The 13,785-nt window shown below is 41.6% G+C and overlaps 1 protein-coding gene across 2 annotated transcripts in view; it reads left to right on the top strand.

Annotated features, from left to right (window-relative positions):
* The window catches only part of DLGAP1 (DLG associated protein 1), a 429,900-nt gene that overhangs the window by 324,971 nt on the left and 91,144 nt on the right, over nt 1-13,785 (top strand). For both annotated transcript variants that reach the window (XM_055705957.1, XM_027804193.2), the window contains 2 exons: nt 5,606-5,783; nt 8,245-8,485. In XM_055705957.1, coding sequence (XP_055561932.1) covers nt 5,606-5,783; nt 8,245-8,485 — 419 coding nt within the window. The remainder of the gene's footprint in view (nt 1-5,605; nt 5,784-8,244; nt 8,486-13,785) is intronic.

The raw sequence follows: 13,785 nt of genomic DNA, 5'->3' as shown, positions 1-13,785 counted from the left end.
CTCTGTTGGTAGCATGACAGCTTTGTGTTTGCTGCACTGAAAAAGCAGCGGAACATGGGTGACAACATGATCAAATTACCCTAGCCTGGTGACCCGTATCATGAGCAGGTTCAGACAGATGCACTTGAATGACTTTGTTCTGTACATGTTCCTTTCTGATGTCCTTCAGTGTTTGCCCTGTGTCAGACTGTGCTGGATTATTCTACCTTCTAGCAACACTAAAATGCAAATAAAATTAAGCACAGCAATGTATGTTGGATGTGCCCATCAGCCACGCCGTAGGTGGGGCATTCAGCCAGGGATAATTAAGCCCCAGGGAGCTGAGCTGTCCATTGTAGGCTACAAAACTGAGAGCTGGGATACTTAGCAATAGAGGTTTATTTTTTCTTGGGTTTGGGTTGCACATGCTGTGTTGTTGGGGGCCTTCTGCTTATTTGAAGGCAAATTTTAGCACATTCCTCTACTGGTTTACAGAAGTATTCAGGACATGTTTCTGGATTTTCACTTTGTTCTGCTTTGTCATTTTTTGTTACCAGAGCACAGTACCCGTCTGGCACAATGCTGCGCTTTGTGCTAGGAATCTGAATGCTGAACTTGGAGAAGGCAATACAGTCTTAGGGCTACTTTTCATTGTAGCACTTTTTTATATTGTGTCTGGCCTAAAGGGGAAAAAAACCAGCCATCGTCAGTCTTGGCTTTCCCTCTTTTCATTCAGAAATGAAATGTAATAAATGAAAGTGTTTTTCATAAAGAGCACATATACAACAGATTGCATTGTGCTTTCCTAAAATAAAAGGAAATACTTGAAACTAAACTTGCCCGTTCTTGTAAATCCCTGTTGTCTACCTTCTCTTGGCATTTCAAAGACACTTTGAAGGCAAAGGAACTCTTCCAGAAATACATTCAAAGCTATTTCACTTTTAATCTCCTAACACTGTATTTTAAACCCTTTAATATATATTTGAGTGAACTAAATTATGGCCAGCATAAAAGTCAGAAAGGACAAGGCAGTATGTAAAGATTGTGTATAGCTTTCCTTCCCTCTTCATTCATGCTGGACCACCATCTCAGGCAGGCTAGGCTAACGCTCTTTCCTGCCTCTGCCTCAGGCTTCCAGGGAAGCCAGAGCCAAGCAGCCAAATCCAGCTCCTGGCACGCTTACCTGCACTGACCAGCTCCTCACTCTGCAAATAGCCAATTAAGCAAATGAGGGACAAAATGTTTCCATCTGAATTAAAGCCGTGTAAATACGAACACATCTGTAACAGTGGGTTAGAAGTGTTTTTTAACACGCTTGTTGCAACAGTGGTAGGGGTGATTAAATGTGCACATTTAAAATATTTTCATTTCTATATTTGAATGAAAAAAGGAGGATCGGCCTCAGCATGCCTGAAATGTGTACAGATCAGAAATCAAATGGCAATATGCAAAGGTGGCTTAAAGATGTCCTTTACACAGCTACACGATCTTCCGTTTTAGATGCTTCACTAAAACACATTTTCTCTTTAAATGGACACTGCTCTGCCCCTCAGAGCCCCTCATGGGTTTTCAGTAGCATTTTGCCTTCACAGGCACCCTGTGGATCAGAGGTACTTCTTTACCCAGGGGAGCCTTTTATTTCTCCGCCGAGACTCAGCAGACTCCATTTCCACCCACCTCAGCTCAGGGCTGGCTCCTTTTCTGGTCAATCCCCTTGGGACACCTGCAACAGCATCCAGAAGAGTGGCAGAAACCCAGAGCCCTCATCTTCTCCTGGTGCCTCTTGCCGTGGTTCTTAAGAAGCACGTTTAGCAGTGCTATTCCTCCCACTCCTTGCACTGCCAAAGCATGTTGCTGTTATGGCTGTGCTCCCATCCTCTGGGGTGAGGCCTGGGGCAAGGGCAACACTATGGGGGAAAAGGACAGTGCAGCCAGTTTGGGGACTTGCCGCTTGCAAGTGCAGCATGCTGCCTTTGGGGACAGCCCAGCCTCAAAGCACGCCTGGTTCCCCATGCATGCTGCAAGCTCCACGGACGCTGCTTCAGCCAACCTCATCACATCGTGTATCCACAAGGGGCTAGAAGCCTGCCAGGCAAAATGTCTCTTCTACCACAGCAGTAAGGACGAGCTGTGTAAAAGCCTCTCTGAAAGGGCTCTGGCACTGAGTTCAGAACTGCCCTTCAGCCCTTGTCCCATGTCACAGCAGCAGGCACTGCAGCACAGAAATGATGTGGCATGCTTGAGGATCTTGTTCAAGACCTTTAATAATTCACATCCTCCTCCTGCCAATTAGTATATCCAATGCAGTGACTGCAGCTAACAGCCCATTTTCTATGGGGCAAAGAGCTGTCCCGAAGTCTCAGTCCCATGTCTGTCATACTTAATTGTGGAAATTATGATGGCGCAAACAGAAGTTTAGGTAATACAGGATAAATAGAAGATGGAGTTGAAGCTGTAAGGAGGAAAATACCATCTTCATTTACAGGTTGCCGGTAACAGCAACTTTGAGAAAATAAATTAGACATTGAGATCTTCCCTGCCATACATAGTCAGATTTATTCCTAAATGGAATTTCCAGTGGCATTTCAGCTGTTCATTAAAGTGTACTGCAGAACATAGTGACAATTTATTACACAGCTACAAAAGCAGTGATAATCATTACAAATGCAAACCTTCAGATGTTTCTTTGATTATGCTTTAAATCCTTTTTCTTTCCCCCCATCCCCCCCCCCATCACTACATCTAGTGAAACAGTGATTGTAACAATCAGTGAGCAAGGAACCACCTCCTCCAACAGCTGCCAGTATCCTAGCCTGGTTTATACGACAGATGGGAGGTATGCACAGGCTAAGATAAGTGGCCACCTGTAAAATGTGGTTCTATATATGTGCCAGACTGGCCAGTTGTATAGTCAGGAACAAAAAGAAAAAGGAAGCAGCTGTGCTGACCACCCACATCTGAAACGACAGGGAAACATTTACTCTCATGGATGGATGCCCTTGTTTCAAGCAGAGTTGGGAAAACATTATGCGACACTAATGCATACAGAAAATTAATTTCTATACCTTTTGTGGTGGCTTTCCACGACACTTGGAGCATCTGACCTGGTCTGTACTCTGGCTGTCACAGCAGAATCGTACTGCTATGGGTACCTGCATCTTGTTATACTGGTTCCAGTCTTTAAAGGGCACCTGCCTCAGCACTTGCAAATTTCTGTCTGGCAGTACCTGTGTGATGAATTTTGTGATGTGCTGCAGTCTTCTTGTGAGCTCAGCTAATCAGTGAACAGCGACAAGCCCCAGGTGACGTATTTGACTAACTGGCAGCTAATCAAGCATATTTGAATTTTGCATGTCACATATTGGCAGCAAACTGTTCACAACATTCATAAAATACATTTTGAATTAATTTAAGAAATACTTTTCAGGCAATGCTGATCCGTTTACAGACCTGCAGCATGGTGAAGTAGCTTTCATGCATTTGAAAAATTATGTCTGTTGAATTATTCATTCTGTTTTATCTTTTTTTTATTTCTTTGGGGTTTTATCCAATAATAGACAAAAAGGTTTTTTTCCAAGAGTTCCACGGTTAGTGTTAGTTACCAAAATGTTGTAGCTAACCATTAGTAACAGTCATTTTCTCATTACTTTCTCTTCCTTTTTTTGAGTTGTTTGGAACACAGCTAATTATGATGTCTAAAACCCTTCTTTTGTCATGTGGAATTAATGGCGTAAGGAGTCAAAGCATATGAATATGGCTGCTGTGAGTATTGCACCATATGCGTAGTGAAAATGGCAAGCAAAGGCTTTATCTTGATCTTGTGACAGGAATATTGAATAATTAACATAAGTTTATGTATTTTTATTAGGCAGGTAATTAGCAGCCAGAGAATACAGTATTGTAGAGATGGCCTAGATTTTATTACGGTATTGTACCGTTCAGAAACAGACCCAGTTTCTGAACTACTTAGGTGTGCAATTACACAATGGAATTGTCCTCCTAAAATACATTGACAGTTACCAGAATTGTGCATGCCACTGGGAAATTGCTCATACTAATTACCATCATTAGCTACTTGAATACAAAATATCTGCAAACGCTTGAGGAATTAGACATAAAATGGATTCTCTTCTTTCAGGTCAGCTGTGTATGTCTTTCTAAAGACTGGGGGACCAAGATTAAGCCTGTAATTAGGTTACAGATTATTCTTTCATATAACTGCAAACATCCATGTGAGATTTACATTTTTAAATGGAAAATTTAGTTAATATTTTAATTTGATTGCTTTTTAATACTTGGAGAATATTAAAGATATTTCAATAAACATATTGAAGAACCACCCTTTCAGTACTTTATCCACTGATTAATTGTTCCACAGGAAATGTCCCCAAAATAATTGCATAAGAGGCACGACATGGATCACTTCTTGTGAGTCACATCTTTAAAGGATGTGAGAAGACAGCACCTAGCCTGCATTTTCAGAGGATAAAACATCTTGTAGGTGAAGGATTGTTTCTACATGTTGTAACCTTTGCTATCTGACTCTTAAGCACATAGAGCAGGAGTAATACAATTTGTGCACATTACCTGGGGGCAGTTCATTGTTTGTTTGTCTGTCACTCATGTTGGAAAGATGGGGAAAGTTATCAATTCAGAAACACAACTGTGGATTCTAAACCTGGAGTTTGACATCAAGTCATGTAAAGCTACTTCTCTAGCTTACACTTTCTCAACTTGCAACTTATGCCAGGAATAAAATAAAATTTAAAGCACATCAAACCTTAGCAGGTGCCCCAAATTCTTGGAATGATTTCCTAGGTTAAGACACACTACGAGTTTATTGTGCATGTTGTGTATGATCTGCCGATTCTATCAGCCCAGACACCCTTGAAAGCTCCTGGAGAAGCAGCCCTGTTATACAGGTACATACATGAGTGTCAAGAGTCACAGCATCAGCAGGTCTGTTCAACACCAGGTTTCCTCAGGGAAACAACCCTCTAGGGGAACAGAGACCCTACCATTCCTACCAGCTGCATTTCAAGATGCTAATGTGTTTAGGGTCATTCATCGAACCTTACTATTGAGCCTCTCCTTCCTTTACCCCCCTTCCCAGCTGGCTGTGGTGGTTCCTGCATTCAGCTCTGTAAGGACACAAGGCTTTCTTCCTTGTACTCACCACAGTGGCTCCACTTGCTTTTTTAAAACCAACATGTGAAGTCATTTCAATGTTGTCACTTCAAAAGTCTCACATAGTGGGGGGGGTTGCTGGAGCTGGTTGCTGCCACTGTCAGTAGTCTAAAATTTTTCCATGCTGCTGTCAAGAAATAAAATTGGAGTTATTCTGCCGTTCTGCTTAGGCACAGTTTACAAACACCCCCCACCAAAAAAAAAAAAAATCCTTTCTTTCCTTCTTTCTTCCACCCACCAAATAAAAGGATGGGGTAATCTGAATAAAAGCACTTGCATTATTCTTATTTTATAACTATACAAGGAGTATATAATGACTTGTTCAAGTCTTCCTGTTCCAGTGAAAAACACCTGGTTATTCTCACTCCTGGTAAGGCCATTTGGACCTGATGAAATATCTTTTTTATTTCTTTTTCTTTCCCCTCCTCAAACCTCCCAGGATATCCAGTGAACACTCCCCAAAGCTTCAGATCCGGAGCCACAGTTACCTGAGGGCGGTGAGCGAAGTGTCCATCAACAGGAGCCTGGACAGCCTGGACCCCGCAGGGCTGCTGACGTCCCCCAAGTTCCGCTCCCGCAATGAGAGCTACATGAGAGCCATGAGCACCATCAGTCAGGTGGGTGACACGTACCTGCAGCAGCCTGGAGAGCAGCCGCCGTACTGGACACCAAACCCTTGCTATAGGAGAAACTGGATTTTGCTTCAAGTGAAATTAGATCACACCACAGATTTTTATAACATTCTTAATAAAGCAAGGGCGTTCACACACAGTCTTGTTTGTGAGAGTGTAACACTTCATAATGCCATAACCTCCCCTTTGCAAATGGATGAGTGGCACAACATGCAATTTCTTTGAAGGAGCAGTCTCATTTTTTATTTTTCTTTTCTGAAAGCAGGTGCTCATCAACAATGTCTTTAAACAGGGTTCTCTTAAGCATCTTTGTGCTTAGTATCTCAAATCAATTTTTTTCAGAGTGACTCCAAAGAAAAAGTTCACATGCTGAGTGAGATGCTGAAGGAAAATTACGTCCATAGTATTTTGTATTTCACAATTTTATTTGTATTTTATTAGAAATTTTAGAGCTTTCTTTATGCTTATTGTATGCATTCTTAACCCTGTGCGCCTCTGAACTTTTTATCTGTATAGTACAAATGTTGCAGTATATATATATATATGGTGCAAAGGTCTGTCTATATTGTTGCCCTGAAATCCTGTAAGACCCCTTCATGCTTATTCTAAACTCAAAGAAAGGTGAAGGCCACCATGACACATTCAGTTTATGACTTTTAGCGTCATAAAATAGCCTGTTCTTGCATACAACATGCTTGTACAGTTGAATTTGTCAGGAACAGATCTGAAAGAAATGCAAAAGTGCCTGCACTCCACAGGGCAGTGGGCCAGTAGCTCATCTGCTAAATCCTATAGCTCCTTGGTATGATTTTTGGCTTGCTTGCTTAAGTGGATCATTTGGATAAATCACTTGGATAAAAGAACTTTCTTGCACTAGTCCAGAAGTACAGCAGCAGGATTCATGGCGCCGTATACTAGCCCCTTATTATTGGCATGTCAAGTCATTGCAATGTCAGAAAAATGCACATGACATCATTGATGACAGGGCTTCAGCAATGGCCATAACATACGTGCCATTCAGAACAGCGCTGTAGTTTGAATCTCTGCAGTGTTCTGTATCTGGGCACTGGAGCTTCAGAGTATTCACCTGTGCATTTTATAGTGAGGCACTTTGCACAGAGTATGGGCTGATGCCCTAGAAAGAGGGTCAGTATGTATCTAGGAGGAAACAGCACTGAAATTCGGGTCTCAGAGGCAATTATACGAACATTAGTTAACTTATTTAGCTGGACACCTAACACTTACGCAAAGCTGTCTGCCACAGAGTAAGCATCTTTTGCCACTGTGAAGAATTTATGGGCTTTTTTTAAAAAAAAAAAAGCATAGATTCAGAGATGTTTATTTGGGGATATGGCTATTCACCACCATAGTAAGATTGTTCTTTATGATGTATTATCTACTACTCTTACATGCTCTTTTAGTTTCCCTTTGAAAAAATACGTTCTTAACTTTGAGGTTTCTCTTTTCAGTTATATGTACAAATACTCAGCATAACATTTTTCTTGGTAAAAGTAATCCTGGAAAAAGATTACTAATGTTTTTTTCTACCACCCTAACAGTCTTACCTTCTCCTGCTGCCTTGGCCTTTTGCATACCTGAAAACTAACAGAGTCTTCAAGAGATGGTTTCCATGTGCATGTTTTCCGTAGTGATAATTATTGTGCTTTAATGCCAAGCTCAGGGCTTGATTCTCAGTTTAGAAAGATGAGCATCCGTTACTAATTAAGACGAGGTAGATGGTTTCCGAGTTTGTAAGACCTGCAGCATGGCCACATGCTTTTCGTTGTTCTTTAACCTGCATGAGTGCAAGTCTCTGTCACCACCTAGTGACTGCTCCACAAAGGGTCTAAGGATTCCCTTGCATCTCCGTCTCAGCCAGAGGTGTAGTTATACAAACACTTTTCCCCTGCTACAAAGCTGGTTCCCTTACCAGCCTCCCCCTCCGAAGTGCTTGTGCCACTTCTACCCTCGAGCTTCCCAGTCCCTCAGGTTTATCACTGTGGTTGCATGTGGGTGGCCTTGATTGCACACTGGCATTAAGCTGACCTTTTCTGGTTTTTTACCTCACCCCGCAGGGAAAGTGTGATTTTTGTTTTTCAGTGTACTGGTCATAACGGCCAAAGGTTCAACCTCTGCTGTGGGCCCAAGGGGACAGCAGCCAGGTGCTGCTATAAGCACTTGCAGCTTCCCACCGGTCTTGGCAGGAACCAGGAGCCTAAACTGCTGAATCTCTGCCTAACGCCTCTCTCTCCCCTTTCTGTACATGATTTTTTACCCCTGACAATTGTTGCTTTGTAAAATGGGTTGTGTTTATGTGCCATTCACCTGTTCTTCACGTGTGAAAGGCTGGTCTAACAGATGTTGGCCATCGTGCTACTGTAGCCGGTGTTTGTACCAGGTAGGCTGGTGTAGGGATATACTGACCCTGCCCCGTCCTTGTCTGCAGGTGAGTGAGATGGAAGTGAACGGTCAGTTCGAATCCGTCTGCGAGTCAGTGTTCAGTGAACTGGAGTCTCAGGCCGTGGAGGCGCTGGATCTGCCCATGCCGGGCTGCTTCCGCATGCGGAGCCACAGCTATGTCAGAGCCATTGAGAAGGGCTGTTCCCAGGACGACGAGTGCATATCGCTGCGGTCCTCATCTCCCCCACGTACAACCACCACGGTGAGGACCATCCAGAGCAGTACTGGTGAGTAACAAAAAGAGGAACCCAGAGGGGTTGTGGAAAGGGAAGGTACCTTTCTGTGCAACTCCATCAGAGCAATGATGAGCAATTCTCTGTCAGACACCAAGCCATAAGAGAGTCCAGGGATCTGGACAAACTAATCAGCCTAAAACTATGCACAGATCAAGGCTGATGCAGTTGTGGTGTCTCCTACATCCAAGCTAATTTATTCTGGGTTAAAAGCACATAGAAGAGAAGTCCAAGGTCATGCTTCCTTTCACTCTCCTCCCCAAATGAGCAATCACAATTTAGCAAGGCTGAACAAGAGGCTCTGGGTTAGCAGCTCTGCTCTGGAGGGTCCCTCTGCTGAGTTTTTCTACAAAGATGAAAAATGGTCTCTGCCTTTCCTAAAAGTTACAAGTTATTAGATGTGTTGTTTAATGGCTCAGAGAGACTGTTACAGCTCTCTAGGCCATCTCAGAGGTGGGAATGAAGAAGGAAATAAGTGGTCTGCAGGTCAAAATATGCATGTTCACATCCTGCTGTTGTTCTTTCTGCAGTTCAGACTATTCAAATCTTGCAAGAGAAAGAGATTTTAGTCTAAATGTGAGACTTGCAAACCTTCCCTTGAATGTTTGAGATTGCTTTTCTTCTGGAAATAACCATGATGAATTCCAGATTCTGTCACTAAAATTAGTGCTTAAGGGTAAAAAAATGCAAGTCAGGAAAAAAAATCCAAATCTCCATCTCTCACTCAGAAAAGCAAGAGCCAGGAACCATTACATGTGTGTGCTCTTCCCTGTGGAAGGATGAAAGGGTCTCGTTTGTTTTTTCTGCATTCATTCCACTGCTTTACACAAGCTTAATTTACTATACATCTACTCTTCACATTCATGACTAATATTGACTAATATAAGTATTTCACTGTGCCTACTACCTCTTTTCCTGGTTCTTTAATTTCTGTTTTCTGTACTCTTCTGCCTTTTTGTGTGTTACCTCACACAGGTGCAGTTGTTTATACCTTGTAGGTTCCTTATCTCTCACTCAAGTCTTTTTTAAAGCTGCTTGTCAATTGGTTTATGTCATCAAAATACACTTTCAATCCTTTTACCAAAAATGTTGAGCTTAATTCATTTTTCTAAAAGTAACAAGTTTAAATACTGTTGGAAATACACTGGCAGTACATCACAAACATCAAAGCATTTTTAAAAAATGCTGCAGAGCAGTTCTTGTCTAAGTCACTAATCCTTGAAAAATAGTATTTACGTGACAACATTTCTGCTATAAAAGTAGTTCTTGCATGCATGCAGGGTTTGCACCACACTGCAAAGACAGGATTTACATAAGGTGTGTGTTACTTCACTGTACAGTATTAGCTTGTGTCAAATGTATTCTGAAGCAAAAGTTGAAGGATGGGGGTTTTCAGGGATCTTTCAGCGTGCATTCACCATTATTAGATCAATTTGGGTATCCCAGAGTGGGTTTTCAGTTCTTTGAGAATGGCTTTGCTAACACTTTTCCCTTATAAAAATAACTGTAATTATTAATACAGAAGAGAATAACCATTTTTAAATTATATAAGATGTTGTTTCTGTCACTCAGATAAATGGTGCCTGTGTCTGGAGATGATGGTGTATAAATGGAGAAGGCTGGCTGTACGTATCAGCCAAAAGCACTGTAAAACCCAAAAGATGAAAATCGTTACTGTAAACTGTCTCTTGTTTATGTTCCTTTTTTGTAGTACACCCACAAACAGAAGCTCTTCTCTGGGTAGCTGACTTTATTAAAAAATCATATGAACAAAACTATGTTATTGAAAAGTGTAAACCACTGGGTTTATCTTGGGTTACTGCTTCTGTAGTTGGCACCTTAAACTGCAGAGAGGGGAATGATTTGCAGCCCTCTTTTCAGACATCCATAAAAGCATTTAAAGACTGCTGTAGCTATCTATTTTCTGCTGTGGGAATTCTAATGAGCTATCTCTCTCATTTTTTAATTCGTGGGTTCCCAAGGGCCCATCCCTTGCACTGGTAGCATTTCAGACAACTTGTCTCTTTTACTATCTGACTTACATACCACTATCTTTTTAATGGGGATTCGAGCTGAATTAATTCCATTCAAAAGCATTTATATTGACTACCTTGCTGTTGCCTGTGGCTGGTTCACAGAAGAGAAACCTGAAAGGTATCATTGGTGGTTTCTATTAATATCTGCTTCAATAAAATGGGAAATAGCACAACAGCTAGGCAGATGTGAAGAAAGGAGAATGGTATCTCAGACTTATCTCCACTGAGGTGCTGTTTCAAATGCTTTTGTGGGAAATCTAAGGGCAGTTATGATCTAAACTACAGATTTAACATCCCCAAATGAGAAGGCTGTCCTCCTGCCCCAAAACTACCTGTCTGTTCAACCAAACAAAATTTCTTTCATCAACATCAGCAATTCCTTCAGGGACCTGGCTTTTCATTCACTAATTCAAAAATCTGTGATCTGATCGTATACTGATACTGGGAACTCCGTTGACTGCTGGAAGCCAAGGAAAATGCCAGCTTGATGATGACGGAAAAGACAAGAGAACTGCCTGTCCACTGGTTTCAAAATTATTCCTCCAGAGAAATGACCCACAGCTTTCCAGGACATCTAGATAAAAATATTAAGCAAGCGCTATGGACAAAAATCACACTTACCTCTGCCTGTTAGCCTATGCTACAGTGGTTGTAACCTCAGGTTTTTAATTTCCTTTTGCCACATAGTGTTGGAGGTTTATTTCTGAAATTAGGAATGCATGTCTATTGGCAGAGCTTTTCAGTTCCTGAGGATGTGCTCAATCTAACTATAAATCCAGTCCTAATCTGCTGGCTGTGGCACAGAGCCCAGCTATGGGTGACTGCCCAGCTGGTGTCCTCTGCAGCCTGTGCTGGTCTTAGTGCTATCGCAGCAACGTCACGGGGTGAGTGCATCTGGCTGAAACTGAGCCTGAGTGTAAAAATGGGGGTGTAGGCACAAACCGGTTGTCATCAACAGGATGAAGTGTTACACTGTGAGTGCAGAAAGACATCCTAACCTCACCAAAGTGAAGTTTCTGCATGTATCTGGGAGGGGGGCACTTTGTTCATAAGGTGATTTTGTACGCGAAATGATGTTTTATCCTGGTTTTGAAATTAAGAAGAGGAAATACAAAGTTACCACTGTAACAGAAATAAATGCCATGTCACAATTCCATCATGCCTTGAAAGCTGAGTAGTTGAAAAGGTCCATTCACTCTCGTATTTGCTCGCTTGGCATTAGTCATACCCACAGAGGCAGCTGTACCCTGCACCGGCTGGGACCATCCCTGGGAGAGGGGCTGTGCAGGCTGAGAGCTACAGCAGCTCTGAAGTGTTGGCATATGTTATACTCCATAGCCTGCACTAAAAATTACCTCCCGTGTCATTTGGTGTCTTCAGAGGAATTTAATGACCTGTGAGTTATGACATAATTTGATCCCAGGTTATTTGCGGGTGCAACCATTGTAGCTGAAACTCTGCAGCCAGCAGATTCAGCCACTAAATAGACATCCTTTAAACAACTCTAAAAGTCTGTAAATCATTTCAGTGAGCTTAAAAAATACAGTCATTAAGAAGCAATGACATTTTAAAATAGTCTAAAAAACACCTTTCTCTCATATTTCTTCTGTCTGTGTTTCTAAACCGTGCTTGTGCAGCTGTTCCTTTGCTGCAAACAAACTTTATGACATTGTGAGGGTTTAAGCATTAACACATGCAGGTACAAATATATAACTGAGATTGGACATGTTTAATTTGAAAGTGACATCTCTGTAGCAGAGCTGAAGCAGTAACATCAGGAAAAACTACACTAGATTGCAATATGTATTTTCTCTGTATGTGTCCTCTGTAGTCAGGTGAACGGAAATTTCAAAGCTATCTGCAGCAATGCCATCTGGTGATTCTCAGTAATATTACACTTCTGCTTAAAAGCAGAAAAAACAAAAATCCCAAGGAAATCGTGCTGTGTAGCCGGCAGGTTAAAGAAGGACTGAGAGTTATCACAGTATATGCTAATTATGGAGCTTCAGCTGAGCAAGCTGTTTTCCTTCCTTTCCTTGGAACATCTGATCAAGAGGGGTCAGGTACTTTGTTGAAAATCTCTAAAGGGCTGCCTAGCCAATTTTTTTTTTTTTTTTTTTTAAAAAGGAAAGAAAGAAAGAGAAAGGAAAAACGCAAACAACTTTAAAAATAGACTTGTGCCAGGCAGTATGCAAAAATAAAATAAAATCCTGTGGAGAAGGAAGCTATAACTGACTGAATGCCAGCTGTGTCCAAGCTCTTTTGGACTCCTCAGATCTGTCCTTTCAGAGATCGTTCTGTCCAAAAAGAAACAAGGAATTAGGATTTCAAATTTGATTTCTGGTTGAAGCTAGGGCTGGTTTCTGGATCTGTACCAAAATTAAGATATTTCCGCAGAAGGTCTGAGAAATATAACTAAGTTAAGGCCTTCATGCAGATGTTAAATCTTAACACAGATTTGAAGAGTGTAGAAATGTTTGACAAAGAATTTACATGGTTCATTTCCTCTCTTTCCTTGAGTAATCCTGAAATGCAGTCTGCCTTTGGATCTCCTATCAAATTGCTGAAACCAGCACTCAAAAATATTTTCCTTTACTAATGAGGAGCTGACCTTGGAGAAGAACACTGTTTCCAATTTCAGAGGCATCTGACTGTAGCTAGAACAAGTTCTGTCTTGTCTATCCCACAAGTCAGCTTTACAAATGTTAAGCTCCACATCACACCAAAAAAAACCCCCATGTATTTAAAGCCGGTGGAAGTTTTTAATGAGAGAAACTCAGAACTGAGCTCTCGCTGGACCACTTCTAACTGACTTTAAGCATGATGCAAGGCGCTTATGGAAATTGCTCTAATAATAAGTGCCTGAGAAGGAGCGGGACTGAGCCATGGGAAAGAGCCATGGAAAGGCTGCCCAAACATTTGGCAGGTTGCAGCAGGTCAGTTTACATGTGGTGTAGTTTTATGCCAATCGAGAACTGGAGGTGAAAGAAGTTTGATAAATTCCATTTTACTTTTTAGACGTAAAGTTTGTATGTCCTGAAGACACATGGAGCTTCGTGGCCTGAAGAACAGGGATTATTGGAATAAATATTGCACAGGCCTCTACTTTAAGAATACTTGGTAGTTACAGGTGGTTCAGAGTTGTACTGATGTCAGGTAGTGGACCATATTACATTGATTTTTCATCGTCCTCCCTTCTTCTGCCTCTTTTCTCTGTGTGATTATGAACATTGAATTTAAACTGTTTGTTCCTATCTG

This window comes from Falco cherrug, chromosome 3 (genome assembly GCF_023634085.1).
Source record: "Falco cherrug isolate bFalChe1 chromosome 3, bFalChe1.pri, whole genome shotgun sequence".
NCBI classification, from domain to species: domain Eukaryota; kingdom Metazoa; phylum Chordata; class Aves; order Falconiformes; family Falconidae; genus Falco; species Falco cherrug.
Note: the sequence above shows the minus strand (reverse complement) of the source record. Positions and strands in the feature narration are given on the sequence as shown.